This window comes from Centroberyx affinis, unplaced genomic scaffold (genome assembly GCF_046629955.1).
Source record: "Centroberyx affinis isolate AG114_WGS23_722 - 3 ecotype Tasmania unplaced genomic scaffold, CSIRO-AGI_Caff_v1 ptg002150l_1, whole genome shotgun sequence".
In the NCBI taxonomy this organism is placed as follows: Eukaryota; Metazoa; Chordata; class Actinopteri; order Beryciformes; family Berycidae; genus Centroberyx; species Centroberyx affinis.
Window position 1 is genome coordinate 332,706 of NW_027280467.1, and position 17,880 is coordinate 350,585.

The following is a 17,880-nucleotide window of genomic DNA, read 5'->3' on the forward strand; positions in this document are numbered from 1 at the left end:
ACAACACGCTCAGAGACGCCCAGTTTCAAATTTGGACGTGTTGTTTAGTCAACCAATGGTAGGCGAGGGATGGCAACGTCTGGTCCAATGGTCGAAGAGAATAGCTTGAATCGCTTTCAATAACAACTCCCAGCCAATCGGATATCGACTACGTATTTAAACTGCCATAAGCCGCGCCCTCGCGGTCACACTTGTCAGATAGGCGGAAAATAGTGAGGTGTCACTCTGTCCCCTTTTTGGGTACTACCAACACACGAGCATGTCCTCTCACTTATTTGGACCAAATGACACCCAATTGTTAAAGCGCGACCTAGACTGGCTAAATGTATTACAGTGGCTTATTCGTTATCTTTATGCTCACCTCATATGTATACAGAATTCTGAACATCAGGTTGATTTGCCATTCCGACATTATTTCCTCGACTAAAACCTTTTTAATAACTGTGGCTGGAGCGGTCTCTTCGGGCAGTAGGCTGATGGATAAAGTAAGTAGGTATCCAACACATAGCTCGCCGTGATCGTATAGTGGTTAGTACTCTGCGTTGTGGCCGCAGCAACCCCGGTTCGAATCCGGGTCACGGCAGTGTTTTGACGAGGCACACCTGAAAGTCTTGTACAGTGAAATATTGAACATGATATTCCGTAATTATACACTGAATACCTCCGAGTAACAAACCAAACTTGCACCATTACTATTGGCTACAGTTGGGAGGTGTGGATTAAATAACTAGATACCTCTTTCAACTCGTCGGCTACTATTAATAATAGGTCTAACCAATGGTAATGGTATGACCAGTTGGTTTAAAAAAAAAAAAATAGTTTTTGTGTTTTATGTTTAATCTCAACAAATCATAAAAGCTCTGGAGATGTCCAGTGTTCCTTGTCTGTTCTCTTACATTCTCATATATATTTATATACCTCCCACCAGGGACACACACATATATGTACAGAGAGAGAGTCAATGGTGGAAGGTAGAAGCTTTAAATAAAGTAACTAATGCCCACAGAGAGCTTTCCAACCTGCAAGTTCCCATCATGGCCAGCTGGGGGCAGCCTTGCCCAGGAGTTCTGTATGGGCATAGGTGTCAGGAGGGGTTAAGGGAAGGAGGGTGTTTCAGGGAGTTGGGGTTGCCTTGGAGCTGAACTTTTCTTCTGTAACACAGTTTTTTGACATGAAAGTGCTGGACCGTCACTAGTAATCGTGAACAATCTTGGTGATCTAATGCACATGGGCTGGAACCTTTTTTTTCCTAGGAGCGCTTTTCAGATTGAAACGCCTAGATAGTGTTTCTAAAGGTTGCATTGATCAGCTGAGCAGCTATGGGCTGAAAGCTGCTTATAACCAGTCTGAAGAGCATTTAATAGCCTATTTCTACTATATGTAGGGCATTGAAACCTGGTGCACATGCCTTACTGATCGTCAGCAGCTTACACTGGTCAGCAGTGAGCATTTAAGGCCACATGCGTGTTTTCATCCTCTCCATAAAATGATAAAACAGTGAGTGCAGATAAGATGTGTGGAGCTCCCTCAGATGGAAAAACTGTCCCACATTCTGAGATGCCAAACTGCATTAGAAGAATCATTAGGGCCTGGAAACACAATTTTAAACCTTAGCTGACATCTAACCCACTATAGTCTAATTTTCACACTATTGACTGGATGATTACTTTCTCTGAACATGTGCCATATGTTTTTAAAATAGCAAGTCAAACTATCCATGAAGTGATTCTCAAAATGCCTCTTCATATTTAGCAGCCCAGTGCAGTTTCACAAAAAACACTGACTCTTATTGATAGAATAGTGCAACTTATGAAAGTGGAAACTTCAGTTGTTGTATCCCAACATTTTGATTTTGTATACAAATGAAAATGGAAACTATCTTGCATATTATTTACAAAGAAACTATTTTGGTAGGGTCCTATTTGACATTTGAAAATTGATAAATTTCGCAATTGCAGTTCATTTTAGATTGGATTGCATATTAATTTCAATGAGAAATCAGATTCCTCCCTTGAAAGGGTATACATGCCACTGTACAAAACTCACCAGAAATGAGATTTTAAAAGTCTTCATGCCCTCTAGCATTTTCTTTTAAAGATTATTTTTTCGTTTTTATTTATCCAACAGAGCCACCTGACAGCTGGACATCCCAAAAACTGCCCTTTTATAGAATCTTATAGAAAACCCTACACTCTCTTCATAAAGCACTGGTAAACCTCATGCTTTCATTAACAAAGTACTGTCATTCAAAACTCCAGCCAAAATCAAACCTTGCCTTCAGATGGCACACAAGCCATCAAACATGGAAACACTACTGTTTATCCATTACACACATTTTGTGATTAATTAAAAAACATTCCCATGAAAGTGAACTAATCAGTAACCATATGCTTTTTCAGAACAATCACCTTCTACACATTTTGCACTTTGTAAAAGAATGTTACTCTATATAAATGATGTAAGTGAAAAGAGGTGGTTCTGAATTTGATCTAAGAGCCAATTAAAAAAAATGTATTTTTGGATAATTGATTTAAGGATTTGGAGACTTGTGTGTGAAATTTTGCACACAAAAAAAAGGTTCAATAAATCTGCAATGTGTGTGAAAACAGGTGAATAATGCTTACAAGTGTGTTGAACTAGTCTTTCTTCTGGTAGCTAATGTAATGATTTGGGATGTTTTGTTCATGCAACCAACTTCAGTGTGTGTGAAATACTGCAACAAAGTTACTCTAGTATCAATTTGAGAATATTTAAATAACATGACTTGTATTCAGCTTGCCATATGTCCATCAATTTAGTGGAAAATGTGTCAGATATATTACAGGATGAGATTGCTGGGTGTCTGCACCTTCCATGCCTCTCTTGCAGTTGTGGAGATTTGATCCATCTATGTATTAGCCATTTAGCTGTACTGTGTGACTGTACTGTACACACCCAACATTTGATTTTTGCAAGATTTTAAAGCAATCAGTCATATATTGATGCACTCAGCAAATGGGCTGGTAAGGAAGCAGGGGAAGATGCTGCATGTCATTAGTTTGAAGGCCCCCATAACTTCCATGTTATTTATCATTTTAGACAGAAAGACAAATTTGCTCACATCAAATATGAACAACTTATTCTTTGTTTGTGTAATTCTTGATATGGACACTCATGTTTTCCACTGAGTCTGGTTGAGTGGTAGATCACCTCAGCTATTCAAGTAAATGTGAATTGAAATGGATCTCATCCCTAAAAGGGGCATTCCTCTATCAAGTCAGTCTTAGTGTACTGTTGCAGATATTAGCATGTCTATAGCAGTGGCTTGAGCAAAAGGCAAAAGCCCCCTCCCCATCATCCATGTCTATGGAAACCTTTTTCCCTCTGCTCTAACCCCTCTGTCTCTCTATCTCTCCTCCCTGCTCTACTTAATAGTGTCTTTGTGCCTTTTAACTGATGCTCTCCAGAGGAGGCCTATTGAGATATGCTAATGTAAATTCCCTTCGTGTGTCATTCACCAGTTTTGGAGAACAAAAGGACAGGACAGGCTTCCTGGTTGCATTGCTGACACTGCAGCTACTGACTGTTCCCTCGGCAAGAAAGTCACCAAGTACAGTGTGAACAGCAGAGAGGTGTTATTATCATCACCACGCCACTTTCTGTCGTTCTTGTATGCTGACCTCGTAATTGTGACATTTCCGACAGCACTTGAGGGCCCATATGGCTGTGTCGTTTGTTTTGATCTCCGCCCTTTTCAGTTCAGGGGGAGTCACGTGATCCTGACGCCGTCCAATCCCGTGCCAGAAGAACACGGCTCGTAATTTTGAACAGACGGAATGCAGACGGGCAGAGCTGTGTGTGTGTTATCAATACAGCGATTCACAAACTGCTAGCAAAGCAACTATAACTCTTTGGATGATTAATGGATATATGTAGCACTCGTCGTGTCGGATGATTTGAAAATCACAGCTGCGTTTTTTTGTGGTAACAATGAGTTCTCATGTCATCACCCCGGGACCTTACCGAGCTACTAAACTGGTAAGCTACCACATTAGTTAGCTACGTTACACTGCACATTAACATAAACGATGATAGTCGGGAAAAGTAGAGTTTTATACGTTATACTTGGCAGTGGTGTTGTCTAGTGGTGTAATTTTATGTCGGCTGGGATTCAGCACTAACTAACTGTTCGCTGAATGATAGTCGGTAAGTTAGTAGTATTGTCTGTTCATCGGTGATTTAAAATAACGCCTTTATGACTTCCTGTGAAAGAATGGCCGAAATGTTGCTGGGTTAAGTTGACCTGCTGTACTTGTCCCACCCAATTTAACGTTAAGTGTTTTCTTGCCACCTAAATCAAAATATGAAATATTCTAGAGTACATTATTCCTTAGTCCAAGGGTTTCTTAATGAATTTAGACCAGTCCTTTCTCTGTATAAGACGCATGAATATGTCAGTTGCCTTATTTTACAGGAGTTGTCAACCCCCATCCCCATATTACCCCATTTGAAACTTTAAAATAAACGGTGTCCTATCCACGTCATCCAGCCTAGCTTCGCAAATGCTATGCTAACATACAGCACTTAGTAAGCAGATTCAATATATATAGATAGATTGACTCATGTGTGTTGTGGGGCAGAAGAATATCACTGCTGCATTAACTTGGGGGTAATGCAAGCACTTGGCAAGCATGTGAGCATGTTATCATGAACCAGGGTTCCAGAGCGAGGTCAAAGTTTTAGTTTAGGTACCAGAGTGAGATTTGAGTTGTCATCTGGGTAGAACGTAGTCAATTTTTGTCCAAGTTTGAAGTTCATATGAGGGACCTGGAGTATAAGCCAGTGTTTGGAGTGAGTATTGTAACTGCCACAATTCAAAAACATACCAGTGCTTATCACGTCTAACAAAAAGAGGAGGCCACGACTTTATTGTACAGTTAGCAGTGATGGGTGTAGCCGTCACCTGTAATGAACCTGAGACTCTTCATCATGAACCCTGCATCATTAAAAAAAAGGAGGTATAAAACTGGGGTTAAATGTATCAATACTAGGCCTACCAGTAAATTATATGACCGTGTGTGAGCAAGTGCTGTCCTGTGTTGTCAAGAAAAACTCCTGGAAAATGTCCTGCAAAGGTCCTGGAAAATGATTTCTTAAAAAGAGTGGGAACCCTGTTTCAGTAGCAGCCATGTTATCTCCACAATCCTGCTCCATGGTTGTTGCAGACCCCATCAGCAACTCTGGTCTATATGATAATACACTCAGCAGATTAGCTCAGGCTGCATATAATCCTAAACTGTTGGATGGGGGTTGGTGGTACCCGTAATTGGTCAAGAGCCGGTGTCATGTGGTTTCATCATGCATCACCTTCACAACCCCTACCCACCCACAAGCACATGATATTCTACACTAAACTCTCTTTCTGTATGTATTTTCCCAGTGGAATGAGGTGACTCGTCTGTTTCGGGCGGGTATGCCCGTCAGGAAACACCGGCAGAACTTCCGGCACCACGCCGCCTGCTTCACCGCCACCGCCGCCGTGGACTGGCTGCACCAGCTGCTCTGTAGCAACAGCAATTTCGGCCCCGACGTCACCAGGCAACAGACGGTGCAGCTCCTGAAGAAGTTCCTGAAGAACCACGTGATCGAGGACGTGAAGGGTCGCTGGGGCACCGAGGATATGGAGGACAACAACACGCTGTACAGGTGAGCTACTGAAACGGGTAACTATGGTAACCGATCAGTGGGTAGCTGTGTTTGTGGATTGTACTCCGCCCACACAAAATAAAGCGGTCCATGTCTTCTCCTTTCCTCCAGGTTTCCCTCCACCTCTCCGTTGAAGCCCATTCCCTGTCCAGACCCAAGTCTGGCCCCCTGCCCCATTAAAAGGAGCTTTTCCTTCAGGGACAAGGAAGGCATCTTCAGGTTCAGGAGCACCAAGAAGCAAGACAAGGAGACACAGGCGAGTTACACTGGACATGGACTATTACCTCAGTATTGCCTCAGTATTGCCTCAGTATTGCCTCAGTATTGTGAAATAGATTTACACTCACTTACACGATCAATCAGTTGGTTTTAATCTAACGGCCATGCAGGTTAAGACAAAATGCCTGTTTAGAGTGGCAGCCTGGAAGTACAGTTTAACTCTAGAATCTCATTTATTGCTTGACTGTGGTTCTTGCTCTGTTTCGCGCTTCCAGGAAAATGTGGATCCTGCCCTCCAAGCACAGGCAGAGGAAGTGAATCAGCGAGTAGGAGAGCAGCAGGAGCAGAGACGAGAGCTGACACAGGAGGATGAACAGGAAATCTGGAGAGACATCACCCTGACCCAGTATGAAACACACATTAAGTTGAAAACCCAAGTAAAATGTTTTGTTTTATACAAATCAGTGTATGGTTATGGGTTTTTTTATATCCAAATTATAAGCCATGCATCATAAACTTAGGTTTAAAGGTTGAAGTCTTGTTCAGAGTGTCACAGAAGAAATGATATAGTAATCCTTAGAGTAGTTAAGGAGGACATATGTGACACAAAACAGAAGAAAATGGCCTGAAAACAGAGGATTTCCCTTGTAAAACTAAACTTTGTGTGTTATGTTTCAGCCTACAGAAGATTCTGGGTCTTGCGTCTCTGGAGGAGGTGTTAGACCAGCGTTATGTTAACCCACAGAACATCATCCATAACATGACCAGAGTCAACAAGCATGGAGTAGTCACACTGGACGACAAGACCAGTAGGTTTGACGGCTAGCAGGTTGACTGACTATCTGCTTGTCTGACTGCATGTCTCTCCCTGCATGTTTGCCTGTCTATGTCAGTATTTCCATCCAACTGTTGAGCTAATTTTACACAAAAAATGCCAATTAGGTACCTTTCCATTCAGCTATGTTGAGGCACATCTATAGGTTTCCTGAATATCAAAACAAGAGTCTTTCAAGAATTGATTAATATTTGTTATTGTTCTTTAGTGTCAGGCAAAACAAAGAAATGCACACAGTGATATTCTAATGCACTGTCTAATGGCCATACAACCATGGCAGGGACTTAAAGCACTTTGGATAGAAGCATCAACCACATGCCACATATGATTAGAACGGTCTGTTTTATGTGTACTATAACAGTGGTTCTCAACGTGGGGTCCGGGGACCACCAGGGGTCCTTGAGGGGGTTCCAGGGGGTCCCCAGAAAAATGATCAGTTGTTAAACTTTAGCACTATTTAATTTACAAGAAGTGAACACAATTAGAGAATGTAGAAGAATGACTGTTTTGATCATAGTTTCACTGTTATCTCTCTACCTACAATACAGACAGTCATGGAATTCTGGACAAAATCATATCTAACAATAAAAATATTCTCAGATTTGGGTCAGAGAGACAAAATCTCATCAAATGGGGGTTCATAGCCCTAATGTGGACTAAATTAGTGGTCCTTGATATGAAAAAGGTTGAGAATCACTGTACTATAATATATCTAGCAATCGGTCTAACCTGTCAATCATCTCTCCAGATGACCTCCCCCACTGGGTTTTGTCTGCCATGAAGAGCCTGGCCAACTGTGAGTAGCAGCAAGCTCATGTCCTATATACTCCTGTCCCACAAAAGCATTGCCAAATATTGAGCAACTGGAAGAAAATTACTGCTTTTATGTTTTTGTTTTATGTTTTTTCTATTGATGCCAGTGCATATATTGGGGAGGGGGAGAGCAATTACACTGTATTTTCACATTGAACCATTAGACCCATTTGACATCAATTTCATTTCAGAATTGTATCATATATATCATAATCTCAGCCAATATTTAGAATATAATGAGATGATATGCAACACATTTACAATATACAGGAGGACTATTACAGTATATGTAGGTTCTTTGATTTCTGTGTAAAATGAGGAGAACTCAAACATAAGCGACTTATTGGCAGCTGCATGTTTGGTTTATGAATGTGATTGGTCCGAACTGACGCTGTATTGGTTTGTCATTGCTTCAGTCCCAACATAGCTGCAGTAACCTGTTGTTGATTTCCAGGGCCGAAGTATGACAGCGCACAGCCATCCTATCCAGGCTTCGAGAGAGACGTCTTCAAAACGGTGTCTGATTACTTCTACAGCCTCCCGCAGCCTTTACTCACATACCAGCTGTATGAACTGTTTATCAATGTCCTGGGTAGGTATTGTGGAACAAGGCAACCTTTAGACAAGTTTGAATTTGTTTTATCTTTCTTGGTGCAAATTGGAGTTTCAATATGGTAGCTGACCTTTGAGCCCTGCTTAGCTGTGATCTTATGACTTCCTAATACTCCTAATGATAAAACAATGTGTTTTTGAGAGGCTTGGGTGCAGTGGTTGGAGTTGTGGAATAGGGAGTAGATGCTTGGAAGATTCCTGAAAAGCAAACAACAACCGTTAGGAGCAAAAATACGACTATTGCGACATATTCAGACAGTACTGGCACTAATTTAGAACGCTTACACAAGGATAATATGTAAACTATTTGGCATGGCATGACATTAACAGCTCCGTCTGCCCACTCTACCAGACATTTTTAACACTCAGAAGAAATATGTGGATTTTTACATCGAGCTTCAAAGAGAGCTCTGGCTGACAAGAGATACTTGTCGGTCGTGTATTTGGAAAGAATCTGGCTTTGAAACAGATTTTAGTCTGCCACCTCCAGAGATGCCCCCGCCAAAGCTAGATTCCAAGCTAGATTGTGCCTCTTTATGCGGTGGGAATCTCTCTTCGACTACAAAACTGACTGTGTAAACCATCCACCATGTCCTTCAGGAGGAATGGGGATTGACACCTTCAAACATAATCTCCACCGCTTAGCATAAATGGGCTACAAGGAGGAAATGTATCATGAAACAAGTCAACAGCAAACATGCGGTTCTGGCATCTGTGTGACAGATGTCAGAGGGTAAACTAGACGGAGAATCCTGCTGACTGCCAGGATTGCCTGCAGGATCTGGCAGCAGAAGCATGTTGATGTGCCAAGACTGCTACGTCGATGTTGTTGTTGGGTGCTTTGACCTCTAACAGCGTCTGATGTTTATCGTTGTTTACATGTTTTGACCCCTAACAAAGGTTTTGGTTGTTGCTTTTGTTTGTTGAGCCCTAACAGCGAGGTGAGCAGCTGTACTCTGTGTATCGTTGTGTGTCTGCTGTGTGTTGTCTGTCTGACCCGCTGTTGGTCCAGTATGTACAGTAAAGGTTTAAACTGACTAACACCCCCCATCTCCCCCTGTCTGCCTGCACTGACACTCTGCCTGCAACACTCGTCTCTCTCTCTCTCTGTTTCTCTGTCTGTCTCTCTCTGTCTGTTTCCCGTATCAGTGCTGTGTGGCTACGTTGCAGCGCCCCCCATGCCTCAGCTTGGGAAGCGCAAACAGGCTGACCCCCCCTCCCTCCCGCCTCCCGCCAAGACGTCGTTCCGCTCCACGGAGTGTCTCCTCCTGTCGCTGCTCCGGCAGGGGTCATGTGACGAGACGGAGTCGCCAATGAGAGAAGTGTTCGGCCCCAAGCTCCGGTGGCGGCTGGCGGCGCTGAAAGGAGGCGGCGGCCAGTTAGGAGGCAGCTGCCTGAGCCTGAGCCAATCGCAAAGCTCGGATGGTTCCGCGAGACCCCGCCCCCGGAGCTGCTCAATGGAGGCCATCCTGGATGACTCCGCCCCTCTGGCCCAGCCGCAGCTCTTTCTGTCCAATGACAGCCTGGCGGCCGGTGTCCGTAGCAACAGTCTCCAGGACAACGCTCCACCTCAAGGCTTAACCGGTAGCCAGGATAACGGCACTGCCACAGCAACACCCCACAATAATCCGGACACTACATCTGTCTCCACGGCAACTCCCACCTCCTGCGAGACTGGTCCAGAAGTTAAAACCAGAAGCAGGCTGTCTGTCGTTTCTATGACAACACTGTCGGTCACACAGAGGCCCCGCCCCTTGCGGCCACGGAGCGCCGGCAGCTGTCTGGACATCATCACGGCGACCAGGAAGGAAGCTGCCAGGGAGACCAGGTGGCGGGGCCGAGCGGCTAGCTGCGTGAACGTGAACGCTCCCGGATACCAGCTCCGCTCCTCCTTATCTTCCCATCCTCCCTCCCTTTCCTCCCATCCCTCCACCTCTTCTTCCTCTCATCCCTCCTCCTGGTCCTCCTCTTCGTCTGGTGTGGCCAAAGTACCGGGGTCTCACGCTGCTGCCGGACCCAGTGGGCCCAGACCCGCCTCCAATGCGTCTAGTCTCTTTACCCTCCCTGGTCCTGCTGTTGCCCGCCGCTGCCTCAGCTCTCTGGATGTCTCCAAGCCGTTTCTACCAGTCTCACTGTTCAAACCGCCTGTCTGTCTGCCCACCAGCTCCTCCCAGCCCCCCCAACACAACCCCGAGAACAGTAAGATCCCTCTATACCTGTGTGTCTGCTTGCCTGTCTGTTGATACATGTCTAATCTAACTAACAGCATCTAACATCTAACCACTCCTAGTACTAGACTTTATTAGAAGTCAGAAACCTTCTCTAGAAACTACAATTCCTGTTCAACTTGGACATACGGTGAAGTGTGGAAGTGGGTTGAAGAGTGACAAAAAGAGATTTTCACTCTGCTGTGTTGTCTCAAGGTTCCTATGTTAGTAGGTTGATATTTTCCAGGGCCAAATATACATATTCCTGCATGTTTTAGACATGGTTGTAGACCCACTGACCCACTTCTTCATAGGCCAATTGAACAGTAATGTTCAGGTTTAGAGTGAAATGGCCTAGTTCACTGTCATTTTGCCCAGCCACAATCAGTGTACATAATTTTGCACACTGTCCAACATCTTCAAATCCAGTCAAAAAGGTAAAAAGTACAGCATTTCACAACAGAAAATGTGTAGGATCCTCTTCAAGGACAACTTTTAATGAGAAAATCGATCAAAAGTAAGGAAAAATGCATTTCTGATGCACAGCAAATTAACAATATATTAGTATGATTTAAAAATCAACTTGATGTAATCTCAAAGGTTGCTTGCACCAGCTGTGAAAACGGAATGCAGTGAAAAAAACGTTGTGATCAGTAGTTTTGCTCTGATCCTCTATGAGGATTTAGACAGCTTGATGGATCATAAAGGTGCAGATATCCTGTAACAAGAGATGTAGAATACATGTAAACAAAGGAAATAAACTGGAAAAGGAGACACTTCTCCGCAAGGCAATATAACTAATCAACCATTTTAGACCAACTGCTGATGATCACACAGTGGGGGCTGGTGTGCGAAGAATTTGAATAGTTCGGCCCGCACCTATTCAATTTTGTGGCGCTTCATTTTTCCTTTTGTTTGAACAAACCTCCCAAAATTTGCAGCAAGTAGCCTATGCCAGGGCCTTAACAGAAAAGGTCAAAGGTCAATCCCCGCTGTCAGTATGTGTCCATCAATAGTCATGTGCCCTTGAGTAACTCTGAACCCCTCACTCATTCATTGTAAGTCGCTCTGCGTAAGAGCCTCAGCTACAAATCTAGTGTGTTGCTGCAACTAATTTTAACTGCACTCAAATTATAGTAGCATATTACAATCCTATATTTAGAAATCTTAACTGACATTACTCTTCTTACGCCATTGCTGTAGTTGACTATCTTTTTATCCATCCATCCATCCATCCATCCATTCATTCATCCATCCTAGTGAATGTGATGTAGCAGTGATGGATGAATGTTGCTGTGAAGAGTGAATCAGTGCTAATATTCAGTATTCTACTGCTGGTTCTGTACCGACTTCTATTTCACCTGTCGTCATCATTGTTACTGTGTGATACCGTGTGTCTGCGTAGGCCTTCTCCAGCCTCAGTGTGAGCGCGTGGCCATCGAGGCCCTGCAGCTGTGCACCCTCCTCCTCCCCCCCGCCTCCCGTAGGAGGCTGCAGCTCCTCATGCGGATGATGTCCCGCATCAGCCAGAACGTGGACATGCCCCGCCTCCACCACGCCATCGGCACCCGAACGCTGGTGAGGAACCAAGACGTCACTCCGGGCGGTTTTTCCAACACTGTACCCTTCTCTAGAACTAACAAGCTTTGTCTATCCGTGGTTTTGTTTGATAGAAGATAGAAATGCCAGAAGGTCCTGTGAGGCATGTTATGTATTGATAGGTTTTTGTTGCCAGAAATAGCGAAATTAAGAACTAGAAGGGCACTCGGAGAGCGCAGACCTCCGCCAAGGTTCGTGCTATTATTGCTTGTTCATGAGTTGGATCTTCCTTGGTCCATGCTACACCCTTCTACGAAGTTTCATGAAAATCAGGCCAGTAGTTTTTCCGTAATCCTGCTAACAGACAAACAAACAGACAAACAAACAGCACCGAAAACATAACCTCCTTGGCAGAGGTAATTAAGCACATATCGACAGCCCAGTAAAGTGGCAAATGCAAACAGGAGAGTCAAAATATATTCGATGATACCTAAGTTGCCTAGATGTGACATTTAGGGTGTGGAGAACTTGGAAGTACTTTACTGCCTGATTTCTGAAGAAATCAGCCACCAAAAAACACATTTTGTAACGGGGTCCAATTTGTTATTTCTGACCCAAAACCTGTGAATGTTGACAAGTTGTGTTCATAGACGTTGAAAGTAGGGGTGTGGGGGGTGCAGCAGCACCCCCTATTGACAGCTTCCCCTTACTGCACCTAACGTTTTTAAAAATAAATAAATGGTGCTTAAACTTTCATTTCTTACTTCGACATTTCCTTACAATAAATATGTTTCCATAGCATTATGTGCATGATCTTATATAGCCTCTCTGCATAGACTGTAAGAAATGATAAGCCTTTCTCCTGCTCAAAGCACTTCACATGCCTAGACTTTACAGGCACACAATAATGCGACTATTGCCAATACTGCGATTAAGGCAATAGTCTGATTAAGCAGTTTACATGATTGCATAAACTGACAACTTACATGACTGAAACACTTAGTTTGATTATCCAGAGAGAATTGTAGAAATGGGATATACTGTATATATTTTTTGATAACAATAACTTTTTTAATCAAAACAACCACAGCCATAATTCTGCTCTACCATGTCACGTTGTTCGTCGCAGCCTTATGCCTATCTCTATCACAATTACAAAATGGCATGCTTCAGGCTCCACTATGCAGTTATTGCGGTGTGTTTGGATGGAGCTGAGCCGCTGTGTCCAGCATGTCTCCGTCACCGTCCGCCTCCTGTATTCCTGATGATTTGTACTGTAGAAACTTGGAAGCTGTTTGGAATAGTCTACCAGCTTGGTGCGCACAAAAACACAGACGTTTGTACCTATTTTGCAAGAGCCTGGTGCTGGTTGTGCAATATTTAATCAAGGTACCTACATTGGTTGAGGTGTGTGTAATTGCGCAGCGCTTTGAATATGCACACCACATCATTCAAATTAGAGGCTGCAGGTGGAACCCACATAACTCTCAAGCCGCCTTTGGGTGGATATAGCGATTTCATCAACCGAAATATATCCTACAAACTGTTGTGGATGACAGATATTGGATGGACGTCAGAATAACCCCCTAATGTAGTCCAGTACAGACTAATTACCTTTTACCTACACATGGTGAGCTGGACACATAAATTGCAACAGAAATGCGACAAAGGTGTATACAGACTTCCGAAAAAGAAAAAAATACACATACAGCACCCCCTTTCAGAAAGTAGTTCCAGCGTGCCTGGTTGTGTTGATGGCTTCCAGATTTATTAGTAGGAGTTTACAAGGAGCACTTGAAGGCAGCATTTGGCCAGGATGCACAATGTGTGCCATGTTGCCATAGTGTCTTTGAGAACTAACAAGTTGGCAGCTGATGTTTCGACGGTATCCTCCATAATGTCGCCATGAAAAGCCTCACAGCCTAAAAGGCAGCAAGCATAGAACCACAGTATTTAGCTAAAATGACTGCCTTTAACTGGAAACTGCAACGTCCAACCTCTGTCTATTTACAAATTGCAAATGTGAACACAGATGCATGTTGCCATATTATATGGAGCACTGTATCTGATGGATGTCATTAACAATGTTATGTATGTGTGTGTTTGCCTGTCGTTCCTGTTCCAGATGGTTCATACGTTTTCAGGCTGCGTTCTGGGCAGCGCTGAGGAGTGTGATCTGGACGAGCTGTTGGCTACCAGACTGGTGTCATTTCTAATGGACCATCAACACAGCATCCTCTCAGTCCCAGAGTACCTGCTCAATGCTGTCACTGACCACATACAGTACCTACGCACAGTCCAGGTACACACACACACACACACCTTAGCATGTACAGTATATGCACCATCGCATCCTTTGGAGTATACAGACATACATTTACATACACATACATATACATTTAGATACATGCAAATACCTACAGCACAAAAACATATACCTAAATTGGCCATTGCAACATATAGTTTCACACACACATACCTATGCCATGTACACACATTGCCATTTCTGCTACTTATATATACAGACATGCTTGTTACAGTTTTGAGATGTTTAAGTGGTGACCAGACGCAACACACACTAATGCAAATCTAATGCCAGTAAAACCACAAATAAGTCAATGAATTGTTTATTAATTGAGCTCTAACATAAAGATTTCCTCCTATTTGGGGTTTTATGATTGTTTGACCATTAAATATATCATTGGTTCAAAATCATGCAGTAGCCAGTAATTTACAACTGCGCCACCGACTTGGACCAAGCCAACTGAGCCGGGATTGGCTCTAATGTTAACGCACTACTTCTGACTGGTGCAGCTGACCACAGGCTCTTGACTTGCATGTGGAAAATGCCACCAATGCCACACACAGGATCTTTTTGACCCTCGTCTCTCCCGGCAGGTCCCGGCCAGCGGCGTCTGCGGTATTGGCGGCAGCGATCCGGCTACCGTCCCGGTGCCCCTCCACGCCTTCTGCCGCCAGATAAGCAGCGCCGAGTTCGAACAGCAGAGGATGACGTCGTCCCAGAAGGCCATGGAGGAGCTGCTGGAGATCCTGCTGACCAACCAAAACATCAGCGAGAAAGACAGACGCAAGAAGCTCAAGCAGGTAAGCCCTCAACCCTCCTTTCAAACAGGGCATAAAAACAAACTGTTTAATCTTGTTTATTTATTTTTTTATTGATTGATGTGTTTATTTGAGTGTCCTGCACCATTTATGGTGCCCAGCCCATATGGGCTTACAAGACACTAGACAGCAACAACAGCCAGGATGGCCACATGACAAATCATAATATACAGTTCCACAAATTCAAAAGGAGAACATTTCAAAAACATTCAATTTCCATGACAGAAAGTGTTCTCTGTCTTGCATTTTCTATAAATCTTGCTAAGACAAAAATCTCCTCATTAAAGAGACAACTCAACATATCACCTTCAGACAACCAAAACATATCAGGGTTCTTGAACTGAATTTTTTCAAATAGATGATTCCTCAAATCACTGTACATGGGGCAGTGAAACACAAAATGAAATTCATCTTCAACAACACCAAGATCACAAAAAACATAAACGCAGCTCTTCAGGAATACCTTTATATCTGCCTACCTCAGTTGCCAGTGGTAAAGTACCAGTTCTTAACTGAGCACATAGGGACCTCTGCCCTCTCTTTAAATTAAATGTTATGTAAGGTTCTGTGAAGTAATCTTCTTTCATTTGAACGTAGTTTCTGAGCTTTGGCTTCTTCCAGATCTCCTCCTTCCATTGTTTAAGTGTTATTGAAATTCATTCGTCGTCTTTTATTCGCTTCAGTTCCAGAAGCAGTACCCAGACATCTACAGTCGCCGGTTCCCCTCCTCAGCCAGAGAGGACAAGCAGGACAGCAAACCAAAGATTAAACCGCCCCTCCTCAGCATCAGAAAGGCCAAAGCTTTCAGCATCAGGAGCTGAACCGACTAACGCAAGTGTCCCCACCGTAGACGCCCCGGTCTTCACTGCACGCTCGCTAGACCACACCCGAACTGTTACCGCGCTCCCCGAGAGGAGATTTTGGAAAATGTTCCGTTTCCGTTGTTCCGTTTTTCAGCTGTTAGAAGGCACAAAGGAATGTGCTGGCTAACATTTACTTGCCACGTCGGAAATTCTGGGAATCCACTGTGTCACATTTTGTGTGTTTTTAATATGAAGAGCTAGTGCAGGATGGATGCAGCCCGGGAGACTTCTATTTGCGCGTATGTGAATGTGTGTGTGTGTGTTAGTGTGTATATAAGTGTGTTGGCAGCTGGATAACATGAAGGCAGGTGAACAGACCAGTAGCTCTTTGGAGCAGTTCACATCAATTACCGATTTCAACATGTATTTTTTAGGAAGTAGATGTCGTAAAATGTTTTTTTTTAATTATTATTATTATTATTATTTAGCATTGTCCGTCTGATTTCCTCACTTCCCCCATTTTCTTTCTCATCTGCTGTCTGTCTTCTGCCTCTACTGCTAGCGTGTGTGTGTGTGTGTCTGTGTGTGTGTGTGAGCAAGCTTCAGAGTGACATTTGGGAGAGAAGTATGCATCTCAGAGACCACTGGTCCATGTGGGAACGATTAGACGATAGCTTTCTTAATTTATATATGAATGATGTTATTGGGAGCAGCGCTAGATACGAGTCTTTGCTTGAAATGTTGTGTTTCTTTTTATGTTAACTGTTTGTTTTTTTATTATATTATACTATACTTAACATTTTATGCGTTGATGCATTTTTATTCAAAATGCTCTCCAGTTTTGCTACTGAACCTTTCCTTTTCTTTCTCTCATTTTATGTTTTGCTATTCTTATCTTTTTGCCTTTTTTTTTGCTTCCACTGTAGTTTATTCCTGTGTGTGATGCGATTAAAGGGATATCTTTTATTTTCTTGTTTTAGCTCGTTCAGGGATGAGATTTTAGTTTTTTCCCAGATTTTCAGGATTTCAGATTGTCATACACACCTCTCATTCATTTCTAATGAAGATCCTGTTTTCCAGTTTATTTTATCTGTTATGTTTGTGCGTCTTGTCTTGATCACATCCCTGCTTGGTTTATTGGATAGAGCAAAGTGTTGCACTGTTTAGGCATTATAAATGACCGGCCAGCTTATGTCAATCACTAGAATTGTTAATATTCATATTTACTGCATATGGAACTCCTTAAAGGGATATCTTCACGTTTTGAAATTTATATTTTTGATAGTTGTCTTCAGATTTTGGGTAAAAAAGTTGCTACAATGTGTCACTCTAAAATTCAAAATGTCAAGGTATCCCTTCAATGTATTTATCTTAGGTTGTATGAAGTATTGATTCTACCCTGGTACATGTCTAAACCTCAGTGTGTGTGTGAGAAAGAGAGTGTGAGTGTCTGTAACCATATAAGCTCCCAAAGTCCATTACAGCAACAGTGTTTTTGGCAATAACTGACCACAGGAGGTGTATACCTACAGTTGTACTCCTTCCTCAATATTGTTTACTATGCAAAGTTCTGGGAAATAAACCTATCCAATTGTTCTGTCTATATGGCTTCATGCTTTTTCTCTTGGCTATAGCCTATGTGAACAGATAAGTGGGCAAGGACTCAGTTTTGGAATAAAAATATATTGTTTGTACTACATTTATTCAGCAATGGTGGACACTTGGTGATCCTCAGTGATGTAAACAGGGTTCCCACAGGCCTTGAAAATCCTTGAAAGTTTGTGGATGTGATGAAAATAAAATAAGGCCTTTAAAAGTTTTTTAATAAATAGATGGCCTTACCAGATATTCCCAATACACGTCCAGTATGATCACATACTGCCTTTATGATCAGTAATGTTGCGGTAACGGAAATTCACGACCAATTTCTCCACCGGCACTTTGCCTTTCCCCCTCTCTGTTGTTCTGGGAAACAGCCGGCCTCTCCATCGTGATTAGTTGGCTGAGAAAAAGCTTTTTCGAGAGCGGCCGGTCTTCCCATTAC

General features: G+C 43.0%; 1 protein-coding gene and 1 non-coding gene across 2 annotated transcripts; both read left to right on the forward strand.

Moving 5' to 3' along the window:
* The first annotated feature begins 511 nt into the window (after positions 1–511).
* trnah-gug (transfer RNA histidin (anticodon GUG)) lies at positions 512–583 on the forward strand. Its single transcript has one exon. It is a non-coding gene; the product is annotated as a tRNA-His (tRNA).
* A 3,305-nt stretch (positions 584–3,888) lies between these two features.
* LOC139654782 (DEP domain-containing protein 1A-like) lies at positions 3,889–17,404 on the forward strand. The gene is made up of 12 exons (XM_071531956.1): positions 3,889–4,017; positions 5,420–5,685; positions 5,797–5,964; positions 6,029–6,047; positions 6,210–6,310; positions 6,583–6,713; positions 7,488–7,535; positions 8,007–8,144; positions 11,777–11,949; positions 14,036–14,212; positions 14,809–15,015; positions 15,717–17,404. The coding sequence occupies exons 1-12, from the start codon at positions 3,970–3,972 to the stop codon at positions 15,852–15,854; spliced, it is 1,614 nt and encodes a 537-aa protein (XP_071388057.1). The 5' UTR covers positions 3,889–3,969; the 3' UTR covers positions 15,855–17,404.
* Positions 17,405–17,880: the final 476 nt, after the last annotated feature.

Excerpts from the sequence above, each read along its gene's own strand:
- LOC139654782 (XM_071531956.1), top strand. The coding sequence starts at position 3,970 with ATGAGTTCTCATGTCATCACCCCGGGACCTTACCGAGCTACTAAACTG. Across the intron at positions 4,018-5,419 it reads CTTACCGAGCTACTAAACTG|TGGAATGAGGTGACTCGTCT; the intron begins GTAAGCTACCAC and ends GTATTTTCCCAG. Across the intron at positions 6,311-6,582 it reads AGAGACATCACCCTGACCCA|CCTACAGAAGATTCTGGGTC; the intron begins GTATGAAACACA and ends GTTATGTTTCAG.